Source organism: Zootoca vivipara, chromosome 11, assembly GCF_965207765.1.
Source record: "Zootoca vivipara chromosome 11, rZooViv2.hap1.1, whole genome shotgun sequence".
In the NCBI taxonomy this organism is placed as follows: Eukaryota; Metazoa; Chordata; class Lepidosauria; order Squamata; family Lacertidae; genus Zootoca; species Zootoca vivipara.
Genome location: NC_142594.1, coordinates 32,286,603 through 32,298,924, shown reverse-complemented (window position 1 = coordinate 32,298,924; position 12,322 = coordinate 32,286,603). Strand labels below are relative to the sequence as shown.

Genomic DNA, 12,322 nt, shown 5'->3' with positions numbered 1-12,322 from the left:
CAAGTCTTTTGGACTGTAAGTAATTCTATCTTTTTTTCCTTTCCTTTTCTCTAAATTTTATGTACGCTGCAATGTTAAGCGTTTTAACATTTTACAATTATGGTTTAGGAAAATACCTACAATCCTGAGAGAGAAAATAATCAGAAGATCTGGCAGCTCTGATTTGGGCAAACCATCACCTAAGGTGTCTGAACTGGGAGCCGTAGACCAGAGAAGGCTGGCAGAACAATCCTATGCAGTAAGCCCCTCTCAATATAGAAAGACTTAAGGTAAAGGGACCCCTGACCATTAGGTCCAGTCATGACCGACTTTGGGGTTGCGGCGCTCATCTCGCATTATTGGCCGAGGGAGCTGGCGTACAGCTTCCGGGTCATGTGGCCAGCATGACTAAGCCGCTTCTGGCAAACCAGAGCAGTGCACGGAAACGCCGTTTACCTTCCCGCACGAGCGGTACCTATTTATCTACTTGCACTTTGACGTGCTTTCGAACTGCTAGGTTGGCAGGAGCAGGGACCAAGCAATGGGAGCTCACCCCGTTGTGGGGATTCGAACCACCGACCTTCTGATCGGCAAGCCCTAGGCTCTGTGGTTTAACCCACAGTGCCACCCGTGTCCCATAGAAAGACTTTCTTGTGAGCAAATCTGCGTAGGTTTTCACTGCTACTATGATGGAAACAGAAAACTACAGGCACTCAAGGAATGTAGGAATGTAAGAAGCTGTCGTTTATATGGAGTCAGACCATTAGATCCATCCCTGTTCAGTATTGTCTACACGGAAAGGCAGCTACTCTCCAGGGTTTCAGACAGGAATCTCTCCCACTTCTACCTGGTAGATGCTGTAACCTAGGACTTTCTAAATGCAAGGCAGATGCTCCACCACTGAGCTACGAACATTTTCCAACAGTACTGTATTTCTCAAAAGGCAGCCCCTACGCAGCATGGCAAGCAGAATGTGTTACAGTTTGGGAATCTCCCATTCAAAGGGTGGAGTTTACAACAATTATACTGGGATGCTGAAGCTCCTTGGCAATGCCTAAAGCAGCTCCTTGGATCCTAGCCTGGCTTCTGAGGGCCGGATACTCCTGGAGGCTACTAAAGTTGGCAACTTTAACATGCAGTCCGAGGCGTAGGTCAGTGACGTCTTTACGCCTACGCATTTTATATGGTACCCTTAAGTCTCTTAACCTTTGGTTTCTGTTCTTTCAATTTCTCTGGGTTTTTTTGCAGTTTAACAGCGTATTTCAAATTAGTTGTTGTGGTTTCCTACAGAGTCTTCCCCACAACAACAGCAAATCATTTTGGCTCCCGATTTTCTTGCTATGATTACTGCCAGGGGTGGTGGTGATGGGGCTATTGTGAGTAATCACTCAGCATACTGTAAAACTTCCCTATTTAACAAAGAGTCAATTGCTTAATGATTAGGAATAAAGAACAGAACAGAAAAGGTTATATCAGTTTCTTCACTTCCTATTTTTATCCCAAGCAACTATGTTAAGTCACTGGTCTTTTCATTACATCAGCTAGCTCTAAATTCTTTCACTTCATTGATGGGTTTTTAAAAGGCAGCATTCATTGCATCTGTGTGTCCCCTAAAGGCAGCTGTTGCTGTGAAGTCTTGCATTTTTTGCATCTGCCCCCAACCCTTAATATTATACAAATATCAAAACACCCCAAGCAGCTCCAGGTGTCCCTTTACCAAATTTTTCATGTGCCATAGACGGTCTTTTATCAATTGCAACAAAATCTATCTCTATATATACATGCAGCTAACAACTGATGTGCTCCATACACAGCATATAGTTAACACTGTACAACTGAAGCCAAAATATACACAGCTAAAAGGAATGTTACAGGGGGCCTCTCTCTTACCGAACAAAGCAGTCTCAGTTTGGCTCTTTTTCTCTAGCACTACCACATCCGCACATCGTTAGCTGGAAAATTCCAGATATATGCTGTAATTTTTTGTGCTTCCCCCCTTGCTCTTCAATGTCCAGATGCCATTACCCCACCCCTCCCCTCCTTCCTTATCTGTCCCTGCTAGTTTGGTTCTTTGCCAGCTGTGGTCAACAATTAATACAACCAAAGTTTTTTGGGGGGTGTGGGGGTGTAGAGAGGTGGAAATAGGGAACACCCCTTGGCAACTGGCACAGCCTCACAGGAAATACCAAATAAAAACTTTTATTATGTATTGTTTAACCATTTTGTTTGCCTGTAGGCCACCCTGCTATTGGTGCAATTTAGCAAAGCATGCTCCGTCTGGATGAGCTGCGCGCAGACTCTTTGTTTCCAGAATCTGTCACGCACAATCACTGCTTCAGCATGTGGCCTACTAAAGAAAGAGGAGAAGCAGCATGGCAGGCCTCCAGCCCCCCGAGTTCCTTTTCATTAGCCAACTAGTGACCAAATGTTAAAACGGATGAGTAACCTTTTAATATTCATGTAATTAATTTACTTTCCTCCCTTTAATTATGGAAGTCTTGACATGAAAAGACACGGGGGGGGGGAAGCACCAGCAGCAAACGACCAGAGGGGAGGGGACTGAGGGGGCTCTCTCTGCACCCTTCCCCACCCTGCACCTCCATCCGCTTGCTCTATGGGATATGGAATGGACCACAGATTACCATTATGCATGGTTGTAAGCAGAGTTAAACAGTAGGGGAAATTCCAGGGCTTATAAGTATGTCTGTATCATTCTCTTGAATGTATTAATTAGTCTGGTATTTTAAATAGATTCCCCACCCCTCCCCCCTATTGTTTTCCCCCCTTGCTCCAGATATAATAGCAATGGGAGATTAAAAACTCTTTTCATCAACATGCAATTACAACATATACTTCCTCTTCTTAATCAGCCAGCTAATCTACTGATGCATACAGCCATTCCCTCTCCCCCAGGTTCCAACAACAAACCAGGCTCACTCTTAATTCGCTTCACTTGCTACTAAGCTATGACCGATGTGCAAAACCAGTTAGTATGACAATCCCAAGCCGTTTTCTGGACACTTGAGCAATTGCCGTAGTTTCCAGATCCCCCACTGTTAAGGCCATGCAATATGGGCATAACACTAGTAGTATTACTACAAAATATACGTATAAGGTTTGCTCTTGGCTTACTGAATGTGGTTAGTTTGAGGGAAACAAATCACAAGCCTAGGTTTAGGCAACGTGACAAGCCAGACCATTACACATTTCCCAGTAACAGAAGGAGCAGTGGTAGTCCAATATTTCAGTAACATCCACCACCAGCCCACTGCTTGCTCACATTAACCCATGGTTTATTTTAACTATGCTTTAATGTGACATGCAAACCAGGTCAGAGTAATTAGTATTATTTTATTAGTCCTATTTTGCTTTTGTCTCTCCCTGCCCTACCTGGAAATGCCAGGGATTGAACCTGAAACCTTTTGCATGCAAGGCAAACACTCTACCACTGAGCTACAGCCCTTCCCACTGTCTGTGCCAGCTTATGTAGTTATATATTTCAGATGCATGAAAAGCACCATAATTGTTCATGCAATGAACAGAAATTTGAAATCTAAATCCCAGAGCTAAAAGAAGACCCCATATTTTACACATGCACGGAAAAGGGGATGGGAATGCAGCAACATCAATGTAAAAGACAGGAGCAAAGTGCACAAACAATGGAAATTTTTTCACGGGTTCCCACTTGTCTTTACCTATTAGGAATGTCTTGTGGTTGGCTTAAAAAAAATCATTGAGATGGAAAAGTTCCTTGTTGGACACCTACCTTCAGTAATGCGTAGAACAAAGGTATGTCATCTGTGACATTAATTGCTAATCCAGGCTATAATATTTCACATATTCACTGGGAAAGAATTTCAGCTATGCAGTAAACCAAGCAGCAGGGATATAAAAAGAAAATCGAATGCCTTATGATCAATTAGGAAACTGAATACACACACACACACACACACACACACACACACACACACACACCACACCTAGGCTAAAGGAACCTGGATGCCAAAGAGAGATCTAAGGAGACAAAACATTTAAATTTAGGGCTACCCTGGCAAATCAATACTCCATTCCTTCTCCTCTCGTGCCTGTGATTGTTAAAGTTTTCATTTTAAAACTGCACCACTTCCTCCTCTCTTCTGAGTAGGGTTGCCAGACTCAATAGAGGACAGGACTTCTGTGCCTTTAATTGCCCTGCTCTCTTTTGAGTCTGGGAACCTTAAAGAGAAACCAGGACCCTTTGCTTGGAAATTAAACAAAGGGACTGCTGGTTTCTCTTTAAGATTTCCAGACTCAAAGGAGAGCAGGGCAATTAAAGGCACAGAAGTCCTGTCCTCTATTGAGTCTGGCAACCCTACTTCTGAGAGCTCAATGTTCTGTAAATTCAAATCTATGCCTAAGCACTGGCACAGTTATGGACGTCAGGCTATGCATATGTAAATGTCATTTGTAGTGATTTCAACAAAAAAAATCAGTGGGACCTTTCCTAGGTCTCAATCCAGCTGGTGATATTCCTATGTAGAAAGATGATTCTACAATCTGATTAGTTTAAATCAGAAATAGAAAAGGGCCTTGTAGGGGAAAGCACTCTAGTCGCTGGGATCTGAACGCATTGGGGAATTGAGGTAAGATGCCCATATCCAGTCTAAGTCAAATGACTATGGTTGTCCAACTATAACCCAAATCACATTTAGAAAGCATGGGAATGGCAGGAACAGCTATTGGTTTGCAAGTCTTCTACTGTGCTTGTAGCTTCCAGAAAGATACTGCATTGAGAATGGTTGCAAATATACAATCTGTTCAATGCTAAGCTTGCTTAGTGAGGCAGGTTTGCTTGCTCTTGGCAACTACCGGTATGTCAACCTTTGTATGGTAAATGCTGGTGTTACAAAATGAAAGGCAATTCAGGAAGCTCAGACAAAGTTCAGGTAATGTTTACACTGGTAATAAAAATCTGGAAACAATGCACAGATTCAAAAGAAGCATTCTTTGCTGCTGTTTCTGTTTTGTTTTGTTTTTAATATGGCCTTTAAACTTGGCCAAAGGTAAACTCTACCCTAACTCTTGACTTGTACCGAGCTGAAACCATCTTATGTTAAAATACCACAGTTCGCTTTCTTGACTAAAACTAAAAGACCAACAATGAAAAAAAAAACTTTAAATATATTAGGAACAGGAAACCGGCTAAGGGAGGCAGTTGGCCCTTTGGACAACAAGGGAGTCAAAGGTGTCCAAAAGGAGGAAAAGGAGACTGAAGAGAAACTGAATGAGTCCTTTGTGTCTGTCTTCACTGTAGAAGGTGTAGGGTGGAAGTTTAATGTGAATTAACATATTCATTAGGGGAAATAACTATTTATCAAAGTACTCAGTATATATTTTATTTTCTCACTGTTTTGATATTCAGAATATTTACTTAGGGAGATCCCTTCAGGATAATTGTCTGAAACAGCAAATTAATTTCTGCTGATTCTTGCATCATATGACTCCTAATCTATACAGCTTTGGGATGTCTCAGAGTTCTGTTGCTAGTGCTGCAAAACTAAGTAGATCTGTATTTTTCTAAGAACTTCTGTATACCACAGCTTCAGTGAGAGAGCATACATTTTGCAGGTTCAATCCCTTGTATCTTTAGCTAGGGCTGGGGAAGACTCCTGCCTGAATCACCTCTACAGAGCTGTGGTCTGACTTGAAATAAGGCTGCTTCCTATGGTCCGGATTCTCATATTTTTATTTATTTATTACATTTTCATACTGCCCTATACACATAGACCTCAGGGCGGTTCACAACATAAAATTGCAATATAAAAAAACACAAAATACATAATAAAAAAAGAACAGAATCAAACCAATAATCCCCCTTCCACAGCACATTTAAAAGGGCATTGGATGTCAATCAGCTGAAGACCTGGTTAAAGAGGAACGTTTTTGCCTGGCGCCTAAAGGTGTATAATGAAGGCCAGCTGAACCTCCCTGGGGAGAGCATTCCACAAAAGAGGGTGGATATTAATAATAATAATAATAATAATAATAATAATAATTTTCTATTTCTATTTCCAAATTTAAATATAAATCACGTCTCTCAAATGTGATTACATCAAGACAATAATGCTATATATGGCTTTTTAATTCCACAGTTTTGATGTGAAACATTTAGCTTTACACAGTGCACAGGACTCTCCAAAGCCTTCCCATTCCTAATGGCATTAATTGCAAACTGAGCTTTCTTTCACAGTCTAGTAGAAACTAGCTTTCTGGAACTAGGATCTGTACAGACTTTGGTCCATTTAACAAGGTCAGACTGTTTATTCTCGACCAAATTCTTTCCCACTGTAAAAAGGTACTTTTAAATGCCACATTCCATAGCCAGTGCCAGTAAGTCACTGAAGCATATTTTCCCACAAGAACTGATACGATGGATGGGACTCTACTTATTTAAAATTTCTACCGTTCGAATTACATAAGGTAAAGATAGCTTGTAATGAAACAAATTGTTTAAAACTATCCATGCCTTTGTTGCATTGAAGTTTCAGATTGGGAATTCGTTAACCATAGCAGTGCCATACAAATACAGCAAATGGTATATCTTGAGTAAAGGAGAGTGAAATCACACATGAGATGAAAAATGCAGCTGAATAGACATATATTAACTATATATGTTAATATATGAACTATACTGATGATTATATGAACCTGATTGTATACTGCTGATCTTAGGAATCTGTGAAGCCTCCAATATAACTAGACTCCAACACCCAGCTGTCCCAGCCAGCATGGCCGTTGATCAGGGATGATAAATAGTTTTAGTCCAGCAACATCTGGAGGGCCATAGCTTCTCTGATTTACTAATAAGAGTAAACTTGCAAAATTTGTAGATGGTTCAGCATATGGCCTGAAGGCACGTGAGGCCACCACCTTGTTGAAGCTATGCAAGACAGGGTCTGGTCAGTACTCGGTCAGGTTAAGCACCTAGGAACCACATACACCCCAACCGAGTTCCACAATGGGAGAAAGGCATCATATGAATGTATAAAAATGAATAAATAAAAGGATATCCCTTTAATTATGTTGGTGACCCTTTTATTGGCAGGGTACTTGTTCCATGACAGGCTGACTGGTGCTGATGTGAGTTGTAGTCCAACAATATCATGAGTGCCAAAGGCTCCCCATTCTTGGAGTAAAATAGCATGTAAACCAAACTGTCATTGAAACAAATGTCTGATTATATCAACATTGTGGCTTTAGATAAACTGGGTAAACTGGGCTGTACCTTATCCTCCACCCCCCCCCATAAATAAATTACTTACTTCACTGCATTCATTGCAATTTTTGGTGCCATTATTATTATACCCCCCGAATGAAGCAACCTATCATGTCCATTTGTACCATATCAGGTCAAACCATCGGTCTATCCTGTGTAGCACAATCAAATCCAATTGGCAGAAACTCTCCAAAGATTCGGACAGTTCCATTCTCTTCTAATCAAAGCTTTCCCAAGAGCCAGCACCAACACTTGCAGAACAGTTTAACTCCACATGACACTGAATACTTGTCCCCATTGTACTGCTTCTGAGAACAAGCCCAGATGTTCAACATAGGACTATCAATTGCTCAGATTTCCTAGCTCCGGGACTGGTATTCTCTACATAAACATGTGTCGATTTATTCTGAGGCTTTCATTCATTTATCAGAGGAAGCATCAAGGGATTGCAAATGACAGAAATATGCCCAGAAGGTTTACCTGCCAAAAGAATGCTTTACTATTTGGGAAGTAACCATTGCAGCTAAAATATTTTGAAGTTATCAGTTTGCAGCACGCAGTCAACTAGGCTGGATCAGTTCTTTATGCTGCCTTACTTTCATGGCTCTTTCTGTTCCACTAGAGGAGTTCCTTTGTAGTCAGAGAATGAGTATGTATCTTGGGAAAGAACTGATACTTCAAGAAATAATTCTTTATCTGGCCTCAAAATACTGCACCGCTGTAGGAAATGACAGAGAGTTCACATGTTGACTGATCATAATGATAGCCCAGACAGGGGACTTCCTATAACTTCATTAAGTGCACAGCTCCTAGAACATGAGGTACTCAGTCCTGTATAGAAACATCTGCTAAGTGACTCACAAATTGTTCACTCTCAAGGTGAAGAACAGAAGCGAAGACTCTAAACTCTGGGGAGAAGAGTTTAGGTTAAACATTAGGAAGAGCTTCCTGGCGATTTAGATAAGCTCAGCAATGTGAAATCACTTTATTTGGACAGTTTGGACAGATATCTGCAAGGGAACCATTAGCTGGGAAATGATGGTGATTTAGAGCAGGAGGTTGGACTAGATGACCTATTAGGTGCTGCCTAGTGTTTTATTATATCAGTGTTTCCCAAACTTGGGTCTCCAGCTGCTTTTGGACTACAACTCCCATCATCCCTAGCTAGCAAGTGGTCAGGGATGATGGGGATTGTAGTCCCCCCCCCAAAAGCTGCAGGCCCAAGGTTGGGAAACACTGTACTATACTACGAATGGAGATTGTATGCATCAGATGTGTCAATGTGCAACTAAACCACAGGATCCATGTGGCACACAGGAGTCCTCGTAAGGTTCGGAGCAGTGTCAGCAGTGTAACTATATCATTGTTCCCAAATGCTGTTGGAAGTCTGGATGCAAGTCAGCTGGCTGAGAGAGGTTTGCATGGGTTAAGAGAGATAAGATTCCCAGCTTCCTATCTCTGTACCTTTATCTCTATGCAGACCACTTTGGCTCTTTGATGACCAGTAAGTCTTAGGTTGCATCCTGTTTACAATTTCCTGCTCTTCCTCACACAGTTTCTCTGGACCTTGAGGCAAGCGGTCAGTTTGGATTTGTCTTCTGAGAATAATGGGACAAGCATAGCTTTCTTCATTTCTCCAACCAGATAGTCAGCTAGGACTACAGAATTCTTTCCTATCAAGAATGTACTTCCTTTAATAAACATAAGCTTTCTTATTTTATACCAAAGCCTTAATCTGAATACCTTTCAACTAAGGGTATGTTCCAAGCAAAGGTTCATTTAACTAAAGTCAACTTCTGCTGCAGCAGACAAACTCCACATGCCAACATATATACCTGGACCTGACCTTGTTTATTTAAGAAGCAGTCTGCAGCTATAAGCTAGGGGTATTCTTTATCATTTGCATATAGTGTTAAGGCCACTTCTGTAAAAAGACGCTGCCATATGGGATGTCCAGGAAGGAATGCAGCTCAGTGATGAAGCATCTCCTTTGCATGCATGAGGTAAGGCGAGGAGAAACTCCCTGTCTGAAATCCAGGACAGCCACTGCCACTGAGTTAGAAGGGCTAATGGTGTGACTCAGTATAAGGTAGCTTTCATATGTTCCTTTCTGTCTCAGGAGCTGCCCTTTAAGATTACTAGGAAGCTTAAGCTTCAGATCTGCCACAAATTCTCTTGCACTCCCCATATTTTAGAACTGTAAGGTTTGCTTGAGAGGCAGGCGGGGTTTTTTGCTCATGCTTAGAGAGCACAATCTTTTTTAAAAAAACTGAAAGTGGGACACATAGTGGACCCTGTTTATATTTTTAAATTCTTGTTTGACTAATATGATGATCCAAATATCACCACAAGACCAAGGAAATAATATCTGATCATCTCACATTTTTCCTACTCCAATGCCATAAACAAATGGCAATTGATTGATGCACAACCAGGTTACAAGTAGTCATGTAAACGAGCCCATGACGCTATATTTTATTTTTCTCCCTCTTGTGCACTCTACTCACATCGCCTGCTGAGCAAAGCAGTAACCGCTACATTATCTTTTAAGAAACTTGCAGGCCTCCTTCTAAGCACTATCAAGATGTGATTCAGAAGGGGAGGGAAAATGCCAACTGTACTATACCTCCTGTGTAATTTGCAGTCGCTGCTTTCTAAAACAGTTTCATGAAGTAGGAAAAGATGCAAAAGCATAATATACAGGGAAGTGCACCTTTGTATATCGTCTTGGAATGTCAATCAGGCTTTGATTCTTTGTACACTGGACTTTTCATGAATTTACTTCCACAGAAACAAGTACAGGACTGAGCAGTCAGATTCAGCAATTTGTAGGAATAATTTACCACCCTCTGCAGTAATTGCAATTGCTTTAGATAAAGTTCAACTGTAACACTTCTCAAATGGTAACAGCTATCTTTTGCTTTATTTAGTTGTTCTAAAATAACAACCAAACAACATCTATGCAAAACCAAATCCTGAAATTAGATTTAAAGAAGGAACACGTTGAAACTTACCACAGATGTAAGAGCCATTTGAAAACTGTAGATCCTTGCAAGGCCAAAGTCGGCTAATTTTATCTGCCCATTGCTGGTGACTAGGATGTTTTGCGGTTTCAGATCACGGTGGACCACTCTGTGCGAATGCAGAAAATCAAGCCCTCGTAGGAGTTGAAACATCATGTCCTAGGGGTAAGCAATTGAGAGCTTTGATGAGAAACAAAGTATGTCATTTTTGCACAGCTTAAATATGTAGACAGAGCACCCTATATACACTTAGGACGAAGTAAGCCCCATTTAAGGTAGTGAGACTTACTTCCGAGTAAACATGCACATGGTTCTGATAAGTGTACTTATGCCTGTGTACCTAGATACACAAACAGGTATACACACGCTTTAGCCCTCTTAATGCACATTCGCCTGAAGAGGGAACATGGGTAAAGCAGGGCATATACAGTACAGTTATTTGGAGTTCCTCTTGCCTTGCTCCATGTGATTCCTCTGGTCCTTTTGCATGTTTTTTTAAAATTATTATCACCATCATCACCATCATCACCAATTCTGTTGAGAGCCTCCCAGAGTGGCTGGGGAAACCCAGCCAGATGGGTGGGGTATAAATAATAAATTATTATTATTAAATTATTATTATTATATATTTACAGGAAAATGCTGCAATGGGGAGCCTTGTGTATTCATAGAGGCTTTCCATGGGAATAAAGACCTTGGAAGATCAAGAGTCCCATTCATATAGGAAGCATCTAGATACACAAAGCTTCCTGCTGCAGAAATTTGCTGTAAACACATGAAGTGGCCAGAGGACTCATGCAGCTCCAGGGGCTCCCCCTCCTCTCCTGCAGTCCCACTCTACCTATGTTCCCTCTTTGGGCCTGAAGAGGATTTCTATCAATAGGTAGAAAATCTGAGCTATCATGAAGAGATGTGTTTATATTAGGTTGGATCCACCCTAAGCTAGCTGCACTTAGGTCGCATTTAAATCAATAGGAATTACATTAGTGAGACTAACTTTTCATATAGGGTGGATTATGTACAAGCTGATAACGTAAGTGTCTATGTTATTAGAATTTGCACAACAAAAATAGGCTATTAACATTTGACAATTAAAAGCATATAGTTAGTAAATAATATATTATTTCTACACCATTGTTCTACTCACAAAGCACCCAGAACAGTTTTTTTAACATGAGGAATCATAAAACCAAAAAAATTTATTAAAAACCTGATGCAAATTTCTTGAAAGCAGTGCCTTGAAAAGGTGCCATCTCCTGTATTCACACCTGCAGAGTTCACAAGACTTAAATGCAAGGGTAACGGGTGTTTGGCACAATCACAAGAGCTTTGACCTGCAAGCTCTCAAGGCTTTTGAGCCTCCTTAATCAATTTCATATTCAAAATGCATTATCTAATCCAAGAGTGTAGAACCTGAGGTCTTTCAGATGCTGTTGCAGTAGAACTCCAATCATCCCTGGCCATTGAGCATGCCGGCTGGGGCTGATGGGAGTTGGAGTCCAGCATCTGGAGAGTCACAGGATTCCCACATCTGCTTTAATCCAACATGATAATTTACACACGAGACATTCAATTGCTCAATCGAAGGGTTGAGTTTTGTAGCATTTTTTAAAAAAATGAATCAGATCAGTATAAAGACCAATAAATATTAAAATCTGAACCAAAGCAACACAGAATATTCACAGATATTTGGTGATCATGCTTACTGCTTCTGCCTTTTGCAAGTTCAATGCATACAAATAGGGGGGGTGCACCTGTTTTGTCACCTGTACCATTCCACAAGTCTCCACCTACAATTCTGCATTTTAGTTTCTTTTCATAACATTAAAAATGTGATGGTTGACAGGTGAAAGACCCTGTGTGAGAGGCAGAGAAAGGAAGATATCCCAGGATAGGAGACTGGGAGAAGAAAGGAAAGCTCCCAGATGAGAGCTTGGAGAGCTAGCTGTACGAGACAAAAGGTTAACTATGCCAAGGTCATTCTGAATAGTAATTTCTACATATTCTATTTCCACATGAATTGTTCTGGGCATGGTGATATAAGCTCACCAATCTCACACAGTGA

The 12,322-nt window shown here is 41.0% G+C and overlaps 1 protein-coding gene across 2 annotated transcripts in view; it reads right to left on the bottom strand.

Moving 5' to 3' along the window:
• The window catches only part of CDK6 (cyclin dependent kinase 6), a 99,943-nt gene that overhangs the window by 41,160 nt on the left and 46,461 nt on the right, over window positions 1-12,322 (bottom strand). For both annotated transcript variants that reach the window (XM_035128715.3, XM_088653586.1), the window contains exon 4: window positions 10,249-10,416. In XM_035128715.3, the coding sequence (XP_034984606.1) occupies window positions 10,249-10,416 (168 nt within the window). The remainder of the gene's footprint in view (window positions 1-10,248; window positions 10,417-12,322) is intronic.